At 38.8% G+C, this 18,860-nt stretch overlaps 1 protein-coding gene across 2 annotated transcripts in view; it reads left to right on the top strand.

Annotated features, from left to right (window-relative positions):
• Nucleotides 1-18,860, top strand: part of si:dkey-238f9.1 (chemokine-like protein TAFA-2) — a 70,792-nt gene that overhangs the window by 50,333 nt on the left and 1,599 nt on the right. For both annotated transcript variants that reach the window (XM_026348869.1, XM_026348870.1), the window contains exons 3-4: nucleotides 10,813-10,962; nucleotides 11,768-11,892. In XM_026348869.1, coding sequence (XP_026204654.1) covers nucleotides 10,813-10,962; nucleotides 11,768-11,892 — 275 coding nt within the window. The remainder of the gene's footprint in view (nucleotides 1-10,812; nucleotides 10,963-11,767; nucleotides 11,893-18,860) is intronic.

Below are 18,860 nucleotides of genomic sequence, written 5' to 3' on the forward strand. Positions count from 1 at the left end.
GAAAAGCCAAAGAACAAAGTAATGGCTTTCTGTTCAAAATGTGTTAAAAGTGGAAGGACATGTTCGTATAAATAGCAACACGATTTACAAACCTATTCTTATCTACAGTCCAACATATATCATTTTCATATAAAACAGGTGCACAGAGGAAACAGGCCTGAACTGATGGCTTGAGCAGATTGTCTGTCTGGGTTTACAAATTCAATCTTAACCACAGTGACTGAGTCACAGACTGATCTGAGCTGCTTCTCTCTTATCAAATATATTTGATATTTACAACCTGATGTCTGGACGGTTCCTGTGGTGTGTGGGGATTACAGATTTCAAAGAGCAATGACCACCTGCTGGGTTTATAGTGAGTTTGAGCAAATGAATGATAAATAAAAACCACAAAAAATAGTTTTTTTGCACATTATAATAGATAAAATGTGATCGCTGCATGCCTGCAACACAATAAATTCACATAAAATATTTAAAAATAGACAAATATTTACACATTTTCCAGTTAAATCTGCAATAGTTGATTTATTTTTTTGGCCACATGGGGGTAGTGGGAATTAACTTTATTTTATTTATTTTTGGTGAATGGTGTCTTTAAGTCTTCTAGACATATAACATGTTTGTAGTTTTTTCCCTCTAAGGTCATTAAGACCAGGGAAGACTTTTGAGCAGCTTGCCATCTGTCTCTAAATTGGTATATAGTATAATTTCAAGATGTCGGGGAACATGTCGGAAAAGTTTAATGTCTTCACTAAACGCTAATTTCTGTTTCTTACTATTACAGATTCACAGGCCCTGGTTGTAAATTTACTACATTTGCCTTAACAACTGTCCCATGAAATCTCCTTTCCATGCAGTTTGATAATATAAATCCTAATAGTCATTTATGAGCACTCATCTGTAGTCAGGCAATGCTGGAAAGGACGTCAGAGGGAAACTTGTCAGATGTTCAGCCTTGGGTAGTTTCCTCTTTTCTCTTAAAGTAATGCTAAGCTATGGTGCGGTAGTTATTCGCTAGAGGCTGGCTACTGACTGAATAAAGTGAAATATAAGCTTCTAAAATGCACTCTATCAATTGCTTTCCTCCATCCTCCTGCTGCGCTCCATGACTTTTCGCCTTCTGGCTCACATCTCCCCAGGAATGAAGTGCAGTGCAGAGTGTCCACATCGGGCCATAAAAACTGCAACCGAGGCTGAGCATCAAGTTTATGTGAATGGATTGAAGCATAAAATGTAATGGGTGGAACCATCGCAGTTCTCTTGAAATGGCTTTTTTAAAAGGTTTGTCGACATATTTTTCAGCAAGATGGTCTATTAAAAAGAGGAACATTTATATTGAGCTGTCAGTGGGTGGACAGGTCAGATGCTCCTTTAATAGTGTCCTCAGGTGGCCTGCAGTTCCAACAGCGGATCAGTGTCGGTGGTTGGCTCACCTCTAATGAGATAATATTGTTTTCCAGTGCAAGGTTTTATTTAGAGCAACTGGGTAAAAATACCTGCTAGTTGGCAGCATTGTTAATGTAATTATATGTCTTTGATTTAGAGGAGAATAATCTCTTATCCTCAGCGATGAGTCATTTGAAGCATGCCCTTCCTCTTATTTTAAGGCACTGCTTGTTGCTCTACTTTTAACATCGTCTCCTCCATTGCCACCATCTAATGACGACTGTTTGTTGTTCATGTCATTGAGGTTCTGTCATCGTTTTTGAACTGTACAGTTTAACTGGGGACCCCACTCCCTTTCAGTCGAACCACTTCTCGTGTTTCCGCTGTGTTTCATGACTCTGTGCCTGTCACTCAGCCCTGAAAGGCATCAGTGGGATCTGCTCAAGATGAAAAAACATGGGAATCCAGTTGGAGAGCAGAGATGGCAGCCGTTTAGAGCAGACATGACATCTGCTTGACAGATAACCAGCATGTGTGCATGTCAGATGAGAGACCAGAAGCCAGGAGCAGAAGATCTCCGGCTTCTCTTTTGTCTGCCACTGTGGAGCCCAGCACAGTCATAGCTGTGGCCATGGTACAGTATTGGTGACACTTTTAGACAATCCTGTTTCAGGAATGCTATAAGGGTATTGTCCACATTACAATGTTGTTTAGCTTTGGCAAAATATAAATAAATAAATAAATGTTTATAACCCAGTAGTTTAGGGTTAGGAAGTGTTAAAACATGGGCACTGGCCAATGGTTTCAAACACAAACTTTGCTTTACAAGTATGTTTCCCAATGTCATCGGTTTTTGCAGAAACAGTTTGTCAGGTTAAGTTGCACTGAAGTCCTACTATCAGGCTGTTTCGAAAATATTTTCATATTATTGCACAAATTGAGCAATGAGCAAAGTGTCAAGATAAGGCCATTGAAGCAGTTTATACTTGTCAAGATAAATAAGAAAGGTACTGGAGGGGAGTAAATTAAAATAACATTTCTGCATTTTGGCTTCTTCTTTTTTTACGCCAGTTACTTTCTAAAATAGCAGCTATTTATTGTACATTCACATATTTAGAGAATGTTTCTAAATTTGAATTTTCAGCACAATACCAGTAAGAGTAGATAACATGACATCAAGTTAATTAATAGAAGGAATTTAGAAAAATATGTGGGATCTTGCAATCAGAGATCAGGGATAGTGTGTATATACTGTATAATATTGTATGTTAAAAGCACCATGGAATAACATGCAGTGAAATCTGAAGAAGTTCGTTAATGGTGCATGAAGACAATGTCTAACCATGTCAAGACAATGCTTTCTTTGCAGAAGGCTTTGAGTCTTTTGCTGTCTCTGCTGCTGCCGCTGCTGTCCCTGGATTTAATAACTTCAGTAGCCTTTCACTTACAAGGCTGTGTGATTCCTTGAGGGACTCCAATTGATCAGTCAGTGGTGGGCTCCGACATTGTGGCAGCCAGATGAATGGTACTGACATGGACTTCATCTAAACCACTGAAGCAGACACTCAGGGAATGTGAGAGCCCACTCATCTGTTTCTATATTCTGTCTCTCTAAAGATTGTCCTCGCTGAGTAAAAGATTAAACAATAAAAGAAAATTCCGCTCTTTCTAGCAGGAAACTGACCGATGAGGATAAAGACAGATGAGCAAGCAATACTCGCACCTTATTGAAGTAATTGAAAGTCTCCAAGCTGCCATGTACACTGCTTTTGTAACCTGAAGAGCATAATGCTAGAGCTGCTGAATAGATTTGATTCTCTTCATTCCCTGTTTGGCAATTTTCATAAGAATACTAAAACACTGACTATAATAGTGCAAGTACTCCTCACATGAAAGTATCTTAAACCCTGCGGTTTGTGCTATTCTCATTTGTTTTCTCCAATATGACTAATTCATATGTCGACGCCTAATAAGAAAGAATAGAAGGTTAATGCCCCCAGTGTGTTTTTTGCCATGTCCTTTACGGTCAGAGATTATTGTATTTTAGCAGATCAGTGTAATTAGTGATGTGCAGTACTTATATTACGTGGATAGCAGGTAGCAGCAGTTTGTGTTGCCCAGGCTCGTAGGTTTGGAGTTAGCTGTTGCATTTCAACATGGAGTTTAATTTCTGAATCTGAATGTATTAAACTACAACATGGATGTTATTTAAACTAACCTCTTTTTTAAATCTCTTTTGCAGGCGTGGGCTTCTTGCTGGGCCTGATTGTCACTTCAGCAGGTTTTCACTTGGCTAGAAATTATTCAGTGTTTTCTGAATGCTGTAATCCAATTAAACACGGGTCTTGTGAGAGTTCTCTTTGTGTTTCTCACTAGAGATTAATGTTTCATAAACTAATACCTCATTATGTCTTTGGGTTTTTTTTAATAGGGGTGCTTGAATAGTTGTACCTTGATCTATTTTAATACTTTTATACTGCTTTTAAAGAGTGTTTGGCCTGTTTGAAGTTGGCACTTATATTTATTTTACGTGAGAACACGCTGCAGTTAGTTCTGTTTAGCATACAGAGGCTTGCGAGGGGGTAATAGGCATCCAGAGCAAGCTGGATGATTTGAATCATCACTATTTCATAGGCTGTCTCTATTGTATGACCTATGACCTCTGTTTTATGGCTGCTGTGTTTTTATTGGAATCTGCATTTTCCACCTGAAACCATCTCACTGCATAAAACTCAACTGAAACAGGAAATATACACTGCGTATTCCTCACTCTGTCCCTCTGTGGTGAAAGCCTACTGAAGCCGGACTTGTTGCTTCATGGCTCAGTGGATAAAGAACTTAGTTTCCTGTCAGTCTCATACATCTGTTCATGTCAACAAGCAGGTCAGGAAACTGTGTTTGATTTGACGTTAATTTAAAAGAACGTTTTCAGGCACCTGATTTAGCCTCTTACGATTGGTCTATCTGTCAGGTGTTTATTTGATTTGTTCGTTTGGTGCTCAGACAACTAGGTTCTTGATTACTTCTGTTTTATACGTTTCTTTCTGTAAATTGCTGCGCGGTTGCATAAGTTATTAAAAAAATTAAGCTGTAATGTAATGCTGTTTCGTAATTATTATATTTTTATACAATGACTAAAAAAGAAACACACAAGGACCAATTTCCTCTTTATCATACATGTACTACTTTACATTTTGCCTTTACCTCTTAAAGTTTGTTAGCTAACAATCAATTAACTGCACCTGAACCTTTCAGGTTATATTATTTGTCATATGGCACTTCCTAGATTAATTTCAACCTTTTATCCAATTTGTGGATTTTATCACCCTCAACAATCCCAAGATATTATGAAGCACACGTTATAAAAATTTATGTAGTGTCAAAACAACAGGTTGTCGTTTTACCTTCTTGGTTCGGTGCATTAACGTGTCACTGTCCAATATCCTCATCATTGGGAAATAGCACACTTGTTGTAGTTGGAGGCACACTCCTGATATTAAGAAGTGTTGATTGGATTTCTCATGTCATACCTTTTCAGACAATGGTTACAGATAACGTCTAACTTCTTCTCACTTCTGCATATATTTAACTGGATTTACATTCACAATGAAAGCCAGCAAAAGTTTGCAAATGTTCCACTAAATGTTTCGCTGTTCGCTGTTTTTAATGTACAGAGCTTAGAAATTTTGGAACAATGGGTATTTTTTAAAGATCCTTGGTAAAAATGCTGCACAAAAATTGCTCTACCTTGGGAATTCTTCAGGAATATATTATAGGCGTGTAATTGACATCTGGTTGATGCTGTTTTAACAGAATAGCTCCTCCATGTATGACAAATGAAACGTTGTCAGTCGGCGAAGTCTGTGGTTTTCATGTATCCCCTGCTGTGCTTCTATTACTGCATCTTCTGCTTGACTGGCCAGCTGAGGCTGATACAGCCAGTCATGCAGCTGACAGTTCGAACAGTGTGTCATTCTTGATGCCTCCCTACCTGCACGTTAGATCAATTGTTTGATTGCTGCAGAAGCCGACAGTGACCCGTAGCTTTGTTCAAACCTAATTAGTTGTGTGATAACTACACCAGGAGAACTCTTAAACGAGAGACTAGCAACACGTTTCAGTATTAACATCAATGTACAGCTTTGTCCCATAGGTTTAGTGTTCAGTGGAATTCTCAAGGACTTTCTGAGCTGGGACCTGATTTAATTGAACTTAGAGGACAAATTATATGACTATAACTTACAGTTTAATGTGTATGCGACTTTATTAAGTGAATTTTTGCACAGATCGGCTTCAAAACATACTTAAAGACCATTATTAGCCTCAGACTGATCTTTGATCTATTGTCAGTTGTATCCTTTTAAAACTGGAAATGTATCCTTTGTAATTAGTGTCATTAATGCAACCCATTCTTTATTCTAATTTTATCATGGGGGATTGTAACTGGCAGCTGTTGAATTAAAGAGAGCATCTCTTTCTTGTGAATGTGTCTCTCCCTTTGCCCTGCTGTCTTTACGCAACTTACGTCTAATGCAACTTTTGGGAGATAAAACACGTTTGTGAAAAGACAAAATGCCTAACAAATACAAAAAAATGCAAATGTGATCACGTTTTCTAAATAAACTCCAGGGAAACGGCTTCTCTTTTCCCTGCCTGCTGTTTGTCATCACATTAGCAAACTCCACACATTAGCAAACCTGCATGAAAAGGAAATGATATGAAGTCAGTCGGAGTGCAGCGTGCAAAGTGACAGGTAAAATAAGCAAACTGAAAGGAAAGAGCATCCATCAACTCTTCCTTTTTATGTCAAAGGAGCCACACTTCTGCACTCTTATTTATAAATGCCCTATCCCCTCATAAAACGAGGTAACGACAGGTTTATATTTTCCACTTTGAGATGTTGTTCATAGTACTTGACATAAAAGAGTTTTACATACAGCATAACTAGGTTTGTTGGAAACATAATTTTCAACCAGACTTATTTAATCACCACCAATCACCAGCTGAGTTCATCTTTAAGTACAGTATGTGATTCCTATAGGCAGACAGTATGAAGCATCAAATGATATTTTAAATACTGTCATTGTCTTTCATGTATAGCAAGCTTCAATCTATGCTTTTATGAACCTTTTTGTCATGTTTGATGAATGATTCCCAATTCATTTGGTACAAGCTTCACTTATTTGTGTCCAACTATGTAATTTGTGACTGAGGTAACTTTGAGAACCCTTTGAATATTTTATTGTCACTTGTGAGAGCAGAGAAGGCTAAATATGAATGAATCAATGCATCAACTCCCAGAGCTGAGTGCTGATATTGGACCAAATTCAATTCAAAAGCTTGGATCATGTTCAACAACATTTTTTCAAGTTCAAGTTTAATAATGAGTTGGTAAAAGAAAAAAATCTCTGTCTTCATAGAAACTACTGACAGAACTGTGTGGCTGTTGGTTACACTTACTGTAGTCCATTAAAACAGTGGTTAAGGTTAATAAATGACTGTGGTTACTGTTTAAAAAAGCTTTAAAAGAGCTGTGATGGCTCTAATTAAATAAGCAGAAATTATTGTGGTAGTGTAATATCGAATTTTACTGAAAGTCACGGTTTTTGCAGATGGTTTGCTGACTTCTAGTTCTTTTTTCTAAGTTGGAGCTATAATAAGTGGACATGGAAGCCGCACTAAACGGGTGCAATTTGGCGAGTATATATACAGTTCAATATGATATGGACAGATGTGGCGGTAAAGTAGTGCTGAAATATGCAGGGGCCAAACATAAATTACTAATGATACATTTTCAAAGGATTAAAGTTATTAATATTGACTAAATTCCAGCCAAGGACATTCAGGTCTGTGCAGGTTCAGGTTGCACATCAACGTTTATCAATAAAAGGTTGATGAAAATGATTGGAGGGCAGAGTTCGTTGCTTCAGACTGATATTGAGTGGCTGAAGGCTGGGGCCTTATGCCAGTTCTCATTAGTCTTCTCTGTCCTTTCACCTTTCTTTGTCTCCCAACTCTCGCTCCTTCTGGTTTGGGTGTCTGCTGATTTTACCTGATGATAGTCCTAAGTGCTTTAATAGAAGTGTATTGATCACAGGTGTTGTGAAGTCACTTACAGAGCTGCGTGAATGCCTTCAGAGGACATGGAGAATACATTCTCATACATGCATGTATTGCCTGGTTTGGTTTGACAATAGGACCCTGGTGGTTAGACAAACTATTTTAAAACTAGAGAATCAGAAGTTCAGTGGGCATCTCCCCGTTGTCGAGGCGTCCTTGAGCAACACATTGACCTCTTCTTGCCCAGAGCTGCTCTGGTATGTATGGAATTAATGCATGTTTGACTGAAAGGACATTTGGAGAAACAGACCATTGTATGATACGCGTCTGTGGTTGCACTTAATCGAGTTCTTCATGTCATTATCATGAACAGGATTAAATACAATTACAAACACGTCACACAAGAACATGCGTTCTTCAGTAAAGTTGCAGTAAAAATTGCAGAGAGAGAATAGTACAACAACCAGAAACCAAACAGTTGCGCTGGATTTACGAACGACAAACTTTGTGACAACCAATAAAATTACTAAATAAAGAGGTGACTGCTGAATGTAACTACATTAAACTGCCACAGCTGATTAAAACATAAGATTTCATTCAAATCTATAACTATAAGTAATTCCCACACTTTTTAAATCTACTTTATCTACCCCAGGTATATAGTAACAGCATGTGTCCAGACAGTTCATGATTGTTTTGTCTCATATAGATCGTTATCAGCTCAGGGTGACTGCCACACCCTGCTCTCTGACCTCTCATTCTGTCCACACTGCATGGTGGTTATGCGTCCAGCCTTGGAGTCAGCGACCTTGGCCAGCAGCTCCAGTTTTAATCAGCAGTTCTCTCCACACGGGCAGCCCAAACCAGCCGCTTCCAGCACCTTAATGAGTCGAGAGTCCCAAGCCAGATCCAGCTGCAGCTCGTGCTGTAGCTTTCTTTTCTCCTCTTCACCCCGCAGCAGAGTGGGCGTGTATACTGTACAGCAAAACTACTCCCAGTCACGTTAATCGTTCACGCAGGATTACCAGACAGGGTTGGGGTGATTTTAAAGACTTTACATTTAGCTTTTCTTTGATACGGTTTCGTCATTATCGACATTTTATTCAATAGAAATATCATCATATTGTATTACAGTCTTAATTTTTAATGTCGAATTAAAATTAGTGAACACTTCATAGACAGCAAACACATTATTTGTTTTCCCATTCAGGTGATTTACAATGATTGTCTTTGTTTGTCTCACCTCTTGTGATTACTTATTGGTCATGCACATCTATCTCTTTAACAAAGTTTGAATATTCCATTCAAGCTTTTCCAACTTTTGAAATTAACTTTGACCGGGGGGCGTGCTGGTGGCTTAAAGATAATCACATCAAGGGCATGGAGCCTGACCTGTTTTTGCATCAGTAAGTTTCTGTTCGGTGAAAAGCACTCAATCGGCAATTGTTGTCTTGCCTTTTGTGGGATTGTGAATAGCACCTTATTGATTGGAAGCAAAATGTTTTTAATGTTGTAGATGAGATTTCTGGATTGCTAGCTAATGGGAAGATGGAAACTCGCTGCAATCTATTTTCAAGTCAAGTTCCAAATTGAAAATCTTTACAGGCATAATTAAAGCTTATCTGAAAGGAATGTCAAAACTTTTCAAATGCTTTTCTATTTTTTCCCCCCACCTATTCAATCCTGATTGTTATGTTTAAATACGCAGACATGCTCAGAATGGCGATGAGTCTATGCACAAAAGTAATGAATATAAAATAGATAGCAGTATTGATGTTTGCTACAACTTAACAGCTGTGAAAATAGTGTCTTTGTAATTGATAGTGTAATGTTCTTTGACATATATTAGTGGTTTTAGTGGTGTTAATCAAGTCAGCTTCTAGAAGCATGTGTGTTTTTTAATGTTAGTTATCTTCATCAACCCCGTTCCAGTGAAAAACTGCTCTGTTTGTCCTCTGGTCGGGTTGAAGGGTCAGTAGATTAAGGATGTTGCTCAAGGATATGTGCACAGGTGGGACTGTGCTGAGGTTCAATGCCGGGCTCCTCCATCTGGGGAATGACCTGGATTTCAAGTAGCCATTGTGTTTAGGTGTTTCAAACAAGACTGTGTGGAGAAATTACTCAAATACCCTCACAGGACTTTAAGGAGACGTGGAGGCACACAGCTGAGGAAACCTTGTTCGACCTTCTGTGGTACCTGATTTATATATTGGATTAAAGTTTTACCACCTGCTTTTGTGAGCTACAGAATAGACAGAACAGGAATATCTCTTCCTCAATTATGCATATGTATTGAACATACTCTCAGCCCTGGTTTTTCTATACTTTATGAACAGCTTCCTTGGGTCTCTGCGAAATGCATGAGTGTTTGGAAGGGAAGAGTCCTGTATACTGAGTACTTCAAGCATGAACAATGGAGATTAATGTGATTAATGAGCAGTAATGGGTTATTTACATGATGGCTGACAGAACATCTCATCCAGCCACTGTGGTTTGTGTAGGACATAAAGGAATAGTCTGTCAATTTGGAAAATTTTAAGGAAGGGAAATTTATTCACAGTTATTCACTTCATACCAAGAGTTACACGAGAAGATCAATTTCAATCCGATGTCTGCAGTGTCGGAGAAGAAGCATAACTTTGGAAGCTACTTATGACTTTACTGAAAGAAGCTGAACTACAGCAAAGCTGCCCTGTGGAGAGTTCTACTATAGTTCAGGCTTCCTTGTAAAAGAATATCAAATTGACACTTTAGCATTTGATATTAAATATAATACAAAGAAACCACATGCCAGTAAAAAGTCCCACTCAGCTGAGCTTGTTGTACAACATTTTTGTTCACAGGCCACACAGAGAGCAAGGAAAAAACATACTATACCCTCTATACATGGGAAAGTTGAGGAATTCCAGCTTTAGTTTCATGAATAACACTCAAGACTTTTGTAGCTCACAAGTAAACACTTCTTGGTGGAGCTAGTCAGTGTCATGATGATTCTTCCTCAAGCTCAGATTCGAGAAACTCCTGTAGTCCGTGATGATGTTGCTGTGTGAGTATTCAGCAACGCCTATCATTTTGCACATGCTCTACATGTGTTCCAAGCATTTTGACCTCTCCATTTTTAACTTTTATAACAGCCTAGCCCTTTTGACACAAAGGGTTTTGTGTGGTGTTGGCTGCCTGATGAATGCATCACCTGGCCTAACAATTACAGAAAGTTTATACTGTATCTGTGTTCATTAAAACAAATGCCCAAGCAAACCACATAGTTATAGAGCTCTTACTATTTGCCGCTTTACATTTGTGGTGAGAAATCCTGCCGAGCACCTTCATGTGCTTTCTAACCACTGTGTATGTTTGTGCTTCCAGTGCATGTGAAGGCGGGAACCTGTGAGGTAATTGCTGCACACCGCTGCTGCAACAAGAACAAGATCGAAGAGAGATCCCAGACTGTCAAATGCTCCTGCTTCCCTGGACAGGTGGCAGGAACAACAAGAGCAGCTCCATCCTGTGTAGACGGTATGCCAGGCTTCTAGTTTTGGTAATGATTTGATGCAGACAACTGATGAGGGTAGAAATGTAATATGGTGCAAAACTGTCTCACCTGTCACTGTGCCTCTGGTGCTGATTTCAGTGATTATTTGCTTATGAGAGCTTTATTGTTCGAGAGTAAAAGACAATGCAGTACGGAGGTTTTCATGTTCCTCCTGATGTGTGTCTAAAAGGTTTTATTATCTTCAAAATCAAACCACCCACCAGTTTATACACTCATTGTCTTTTTTGAGTCTGTGTGCGGCATTGTGTTCAGCAAAGCACACAGTAAGCCTGGTCCCTTAATATCATGTCAAAAGTGGCCTCAGCTACAGGTGAATCGATCTATATCCCCTCTATTCACTGTAATGGCTCTGATAGGAGCTTCCTTGATTTTGACAGTGCTCTTTTCACTTTACAAATGTTAAGAGCAGACCTCCTAAGAGCAACTTGAGACCTTGATGCTCCAACATCGGCTGCACACCTTTATTACCTCTCCTACATACAGTACAAACATCCACCCTCCTCACACCAAACACATCTGCTCACAACACTCACCGGCTTGACATTGACCCACGCCCTGTAATTCAGACCTGAAAACACACCAGGCCAGGCTGACGGCTCTCTGTCAGCAGAGATTAAAAGGCGCTCTCTTCACTCACTGTCATGTGTATAGGAACCAAAGGCACATGTTGTTGTTTCAGACAGAGTTGAACCATGCTACGCTTTAAAACAGCATGCTGTTAATTGCCTCTAGTATTGTTATTTTTTTAATGTTTTATTTTCGTAACAGCCTCCATAGTTGCACAGAAGTGGTGGTGCCAGATGCATCCCTGCATGGATGGCGAAGAGTGTAAAGTGCTGCCAGATCTCAAAGGATGGAGCTGCAGTACGGGAAACAAAGTAAAGACAACTAAGGTGGGTTTCAGGTTTAAAAGTGAATTATAATAGAATAATAGAAGAGGGGTAGATACATGAACAGAAATAGAGGCAAAATAAAGCACTAGGAGGAGATTTTTTATCAATTTCAGATGAGAGCAGAGCAGAGTAGGCAGAGTCGAAGGCAGCAGGAGGGGAAGATGACTCACAGGGGAGTGTCAGTGAAGTGTTTCTTGAAGCAAAAGGGGGTTAGCTAAGTTCAACTTTCTATTTAGTCTATCTACTCTAACTACACTTTATCGAATTTTACTCCAGCTGCTAATTTAATTTAATTTACCTGACCCAAGTAGACCTAGGAATCAGATTTTTTTGTGTGTGAAAAGAAACTAACCCAAGGGAAACACGAGACAAGCTTACCAACTCATGTCTTGTTTTACACCACACAAAAGTTGCTCTCAACGGCTTGATTCAGTTTAAACTACGTCCTGTTAGTAGTGAAAAGTACATTTTTAGTCAAAAAAAAATTTTTCCTACAAGAACACACACACATAATAATCAAACCCCTGTTAATGTGTAATGTGTAGAAAACTTAATTAGATTCTTAATTGTCTTTTTCCTTTAACATTTAGTTATTGTCGCCATTGTTCTTGTAATTATTTTCCTTAATGACATTTTGTTTTGTTTTTTCAAACCTGTAGTCTGGCAAACCATTTCTTGAGCAATTTCATTATTTGATTGAAAAGTGATTAGCACTTACAGTGTAGTTTGATGTCTGTTCTATGACACCTGTGGCTTCATTAATAAACATTAAATACAAGGCTCTAATAACAAGGTTCTAATCACAACCTGTCGGAGCTCATTTTAAGACAGAACACAATTTAAAAAAAACACAGCATTTATTTAGTGTCAGAATTATTCATGAATACTCACGATGTGTCACATCAAAATGTGCAAAAACAGATTTGTCCTGTTTCTGCATGGAACAACTGCATAATTTCACAAACATATGATACACAAGGTAGAAAGAACATACTGAATGATGTATTCGCTTAGAAGTAAACTCTCTGTTGAGAACTACATATACTATACTAGAAATAAATTTAACAATTATATCTATATTATTTATGTGAATGATCGCGAGGCTTTTAATTCCCAGTTAGTGTTCATGTGAGAACGGATATATGGATGTACCTAGCACATGATGACTTGGAAAATCAATTATCACTTCTGTAGTACACAGTGTGACTTCATTTGTTTGAACAAATAAAAAAAACTGGGGAAACACAAAACAATGTTGTTGAAATTCAACTCACTAGTATCCAGCTCACCCTCATGGTTTTAGCATTAAGGGTGAGCTGGAGTGGGCTTGAGTCAGGTCCTGCTTTTGAAGAGTCAGAGCGGGCTTGCATGTGGCTTCAAAAGTACCAGTGAAAAGCAAAACAAAGGCAACAAAGGCTGGAGAACGACAAACAAACAACAAACAAAAATGCCTCCAGGAAGCAAAATTGTTGAGTGGGATGCTCTGACGCAGGGCAGGAGGGCTCAAGCAGTAGCGCTTCCAGAGATTAATAGAGGTTATCCACATGCATGTTTTGGGTTTCAGGGTGTGGTAGACCTGAAGTGGATGGTAGGTGAAGAGAGGGGGACACAGCCATCCATCACGGCCCAGTGTTTGACTCACCAAACGCCTGTAGTTGAACTGCCTCTTCCATTATTCATGGCTACAGGAGGCCTGGACAAAGCAGAGCTTTTTATTTTAGCCAGGTTAATAATTCATGCCCTCTCATACAGCCATGGGAAAGCAGAAACAGAGGCAGAGACAAGCAGGGGTCCAGGTGGCTAGTAGAACCCGTCAGAACCTCGACTCTTTTTTGATTTGGGAGTCAGCGGGGGTCGCTCCATGCTCATGGCCCCGCTGCCTCCCACAGAGAGCCAGAACTGGAAAGCCTGTGTATGCTGGAGGACTCTGTACCCGACCTTCTTGGACAGTTAACATGATTCTGAGGAATGAATGCAGGACTCTGCTGGGGATTGAGTTCAGCTTCACACATACAGGGCAGGGGTAGGAATATTTTCTGTTGAAATTTTTACTCTCTGAATAACAATCATGGAAATTCTTTATAATTTCTTGAAAACTATGGTCCTTTTTCAAGTTCTGAAGTCTAAATTAGCAAATGTCTGTTCAGGAATCACGTATTCACTAAACTAAGAGACTGCATGGACCTACTGTAAGGTGTACTACTTCACTGTACTACTACAAAACTCAAGACCTAAATGTATTTAGGTAGTACTCCTGTTATTTAAAGTTTTCATTAAATGCACCTTTTCAGCTGTAAAGTCTTCTGTGACACTTTTTCTCAAAATTGACTATGATCAGTCCTCACAGGCTCCTTTCCATCCAGTCTCTTAATCTAAATCTCTAAAATCATTTTTTTTGACTGTGTCACATTGCTTACTTAATAACAATAACAACAACAACAATAATAATAATACAAACACATAGAAATGGTAACCCTCAAAACAAACTAATTATCATTAACTGATTATCAGCGCTTTGTGTCTGTTTTCTTTTAGTTTTTTTGTTGTAAATGCAGACAACTTACTTTCCTTCCTTTACTGGTCCATTGCTACTTTACCATCACCTGTAGATCAGCACAGTGTGTCACCATGGGCAGGAGTGTGTGTTATCACCCAAGTGAGTCTGCATGCAGAAGATAAACAAAACAAGGGGCCAACTGCATAGAAAAACAGCTCCACAGTGCTAGTAGAGGTCAAAAACTCCCCAGGGAACCTTTAACTGTTTGCTGAGAGTTCATAGACTGAAACAAACACTTTGCAGAAGCAGCAGGCAGCTGTTTTTTCCCCTTTTTGCTTGTTTTAGCATTTAGTAGCTCAAAAGCCAGATATTTTCTCCAGGAGTCATTGAAGACAGCACACCTCAAACATGCTAAAGCTCAGCTCAGCCAGACGGTCTTGAAACATTCCCTGACTTATGAAGAAAAGACTTTAATCCCCATAAGCATACAGTACTTTAAACATACTGAGAGCTTCCTGATTTTACATGTTTATGTATTTTATTATAAACTGTTTCAATTACTCTTTTGTGTGAACCCCACGTCAGATTCTCTATAAATGAAGCTGTTGCTGTGTAAATAAACTTTTATTGAACATCTTTGACACATAAACTTGATGCTATGTGGCGATAATGTTTAGTCTACAGCTCTGTAAAATGCTAGAGCTGTGTTGTGTTTTTCATGTCGAGGGCTTAAGTTGATATTTTCTTAAAATCAACACATTATGTATGTGCAGGTGTAAACAAACCTCTCAGTTGCAGTACATGCCTTTAACTGTACTATAAATCTTTTTTTTCTTTGATGTCCGGCGGTGGCATTGTTAATAAAAAAAAATCATGGTGTTGTTTCACCTCAAGAAGGAGTCACGTCAATAAATCAGACGTCCTAATATCCTGCAGGCTCCTTTTTAGACGACACTGGTTGTTCCCTCTTTCTCAGCGTGTCCACGAGCAGCTAGTTTTATAGTCCTGTTGGTAATGTCAGGAATTATAACCCCAGCAGCTCCTGTTTTTCACTTCCAATCAATCAGAGGGCAAAAGAACCACAGAGCCTTTCCACTTGACAGGTGCTATGACGCGCGTGGAAAACGTGTTGAAGGTCGGTGATGGATAGCTGTCGGAGTTGGATTTCTTTTAAGACGTGATATAAAAACAACTCCTAAATGAACTGCTAAACTATTAGTTAGCCGTTAAGTTACTATTTAGTAGTGGAAATTGTTGAAAGGGTTTTTAATTTCCCCTTTTAATTCACCTTGGACGTTCACGTTCACCTTGGATCCTCTTTCACAAATATAATAACACTAGCCTGTCTCCTAGAAACGATGTTTATATACATTCTCAGTCATCCAGATTGATGCTTTCATCAATCTGTTAGAACTAGTTTTAAAACAGTTTTCTGTCATTCAGCCATCTGTCACATTTTGCATTAATATTCCTCATGGCTTCATTCAGATCTACCCATGACTGTGACAGAGAGCGCTATGGTACACGTGCAATATTTGTCCTACATGTAAGGCTATCTTAGTTTCAGGCCAATTTATGCACAGACACCAAGAATAAAACAGTTTTTAACATCAATCCTTTGTAAAAACTAAAAACATTAATAACAGATAGATGCTCTGAGCAGCTCTGTCTTTTTCAGCACAGTAATTTAATTGATGTGCAGTCCGCAGAGTTTTGAATTACAGATCAACTGCAGCAGTAACTACTTCGAGATCTTGTGTGTCACATAACCTGGCTGTCATACACGTCTTGTAGATTGATGAGTAAGTTTTTACCATTTTTTTGTTTTGCCTGGAGCGGTTCATCCTCCTCTGATCTTTTCATTATGTTACAAAATTTACTGTAATTTGTTGGTGTTTTGCTTTAGATCACTATGGCACAGGTACTGTTATTTAAAGGGCTGCAGTCAGAAAGGGGCAAAGTGGTCCGACTGTGTGTCTCATTGCTAATTTGAAATAGTCCCACATCTCACGTATTTTCTCTTCGATATCCTGATCTCACTTGATGAGGCATTGGTTAGTTTCCATTTAGATAATAACCATGTTGTCTGTCCATTAACTTAAGTGACTGCATGCAGTTAAGACTTGTGGCATATTGAGAGTGACATGAAAATGTTACTAGGTCTAATCTAGTAAGATTGCAAGAGCACATTTTACGAAAAAGTGACCAGAGTGCTCATTCAGACATGAGCCTGACACGTCAAGATGCCATAACACTAGTGGAAAGTGGCCTGAAAAGTCACACATGCCTTAAATACAATGTTAAGTGTAACAATAAAAATGCAGATTGCAGATAAAACAACATACGCCTACATGCTTTTGTGAGGACTGACTGCTGTGTTAAATTATTACTAAGACATTTGCAAGATTCCCATTTACAGTATTAGAAACGTTGTTGATCACTACTTTTGAGTTAATCAAAACAACTAAAAAAATTTAAATAGTTCTTGACATACCAACACGAGTTGTTTAACACATGCTGCAACTGAACCATATGGTTGTTTCTGTGCCTGTTCACACACAGTCAGTAAAGGTGTGTGAAAAATGCCGATTTTAAGGGGTTAAAAGGCTGAAAGAATTCATGGGACATTTAGTCGATGAGGAGCTAAATCATTCTACTGATGATTGATTTGTTTTTCATGGCCCATTAAGACATTGCTGGAGGCTGACGTTGACATGCAATTTGTGATTTTGGAGAAACAATGATGACTGGAGTAATATTTATCATACTTCACTGAGTTTCTATCAGGCAAAACCGATGTAATCACAATTACGAATATTAAGACTTGTTTGTTGTTGTTTTTTATTGCTTTATTGTATGTAGATAATAGAGTATGTTTATCTCACACTGTATGCATGTGAGCGTCAGTAGCTCTCTATCAAAGTCAGGGTCTTAGTTTCTTTATCAATGGGTCTTTGAACCAACAGCTGACCAGTCAAGTGTGGTCTTTCATCCTGAAGCAGCATAATCGTCAAACCCTAAGGAGTTGCCTACAGTTCTCCTGATTCCCCTTTGTGTGTTTACTCGCTGATAACCCTCACAGTGATACCCACAACATCATAGCATGCTAATTGCTTTGATAAGGGTTTACTGTGCTTTGCATTTTTGTTTCTGCTGCCATATACGTTTTTGTTTGTTTTGTTTTACTCCTACATGTCTCCTATGAGATGAAATTCACTTTCAAAGATATTTCTGCAATTACGAAATCATATTTGCATGTTTTTTTCTTGTCTAATGAGAAAGCTGAGCTGAGATGTCTAAAATAAAAATGATATGCAAAACAATAATATTCATCATGGCAATGCATGTAACTGCATTTAGGGGTTGAATATTGCTGCACTGCAGAAGATCCAAAATGTTGCTGCCACTAGCAGTACGCTGGAGGCCAGTGCCTAAATAATTTTCCTCTGATGACATTGTGATCAAATAGCATGGCTTAAATTAGTGTATAAATACATGTCTACAACCTGCTGCTGCAACAGTGGGAAGACCAAATCATTTTCATAGACTCTCTCACACCTCTGATTCCTGAAGATTGTCACATGAAAGTGTAAATTAAATTGTGACTCCCAAAGCAGTGTGCACTGTGTCTTCAGCTGCAGCTTTAGGCAGCGGAAGAATCACACTTCCACCGAATATTATAATTGTATTGCTCAGAAGACTGTGTGCGGCAAACCCCTTGTTGGTTGGAGTGGTGAGACCCCGCCAACTGCTAATTGAATGACAGTAATGTGCAAACATTCACACAGAAACACCTGTGTTTATTTCTGTGTGTGTGTGTGTGTGTGTGTGTGTGTGTGTGTGTGTGTGTGTGTGTGTGTGTTTCATAGTACCTTGTACATCAGAGGGCAAGGCAGAGAAGTTACTTATGTTCAACTTTTAAAGGGCAAACCAACAAGGAACAACATCCACCTAGCAGAGTATTTTTAGAGTTATGCTTAAAATGAGAGTAGTACAAACTGCATCCTTCAGTCCCTTAGATTAATATTCATGAACACATCTGAGAACACTTATGCCAGCAGAATGTTGTCATGAATTATAATATTTCTCTGTTTGCATGGAAATCATCGCGCATGATGATGTTTGTTACATTTTATCTGACTTGTAGCTGCTCACTGTCTTTCCACATGTAACACTACAGATGTTTAAATTATAAACATGCCAGCTGGGAATATACACACCTTGAACCTGTCACATTTTGACAGATAGGCTGTTACGAGATGTGCGGCACCAAAACAAGAGTTTGTTTTAATGAGATAGCCGCAATTTGAAGTAGAGCGGAAATAATTAGTCAATTAATCAGTCGACATGGAATCGACTCAACAGCCCCTCTAGTGCCTCTGTGAGATTGTGTTGGGGCACAGTGGTAATATGAGCTTAATTGCTAACATCAGCATGCTATAAAACCGTAAGGACAGTGTTGATTTGGTGA

The sequence above is a fragment of the Anabas testudineus genome, chromosome 5 (genome assembly GCF_900324465.2).
Source record: "Anabas testudineus chromosome 5, fAnaTes1.2, whole genome shotgun sequence".
Taxonomy (NCBI): Eukaryota; Metazoa; Chordata; class Actinopteri; order Anabantiformes; family Anabantidae; genus Anabas; species Anabas testudineus.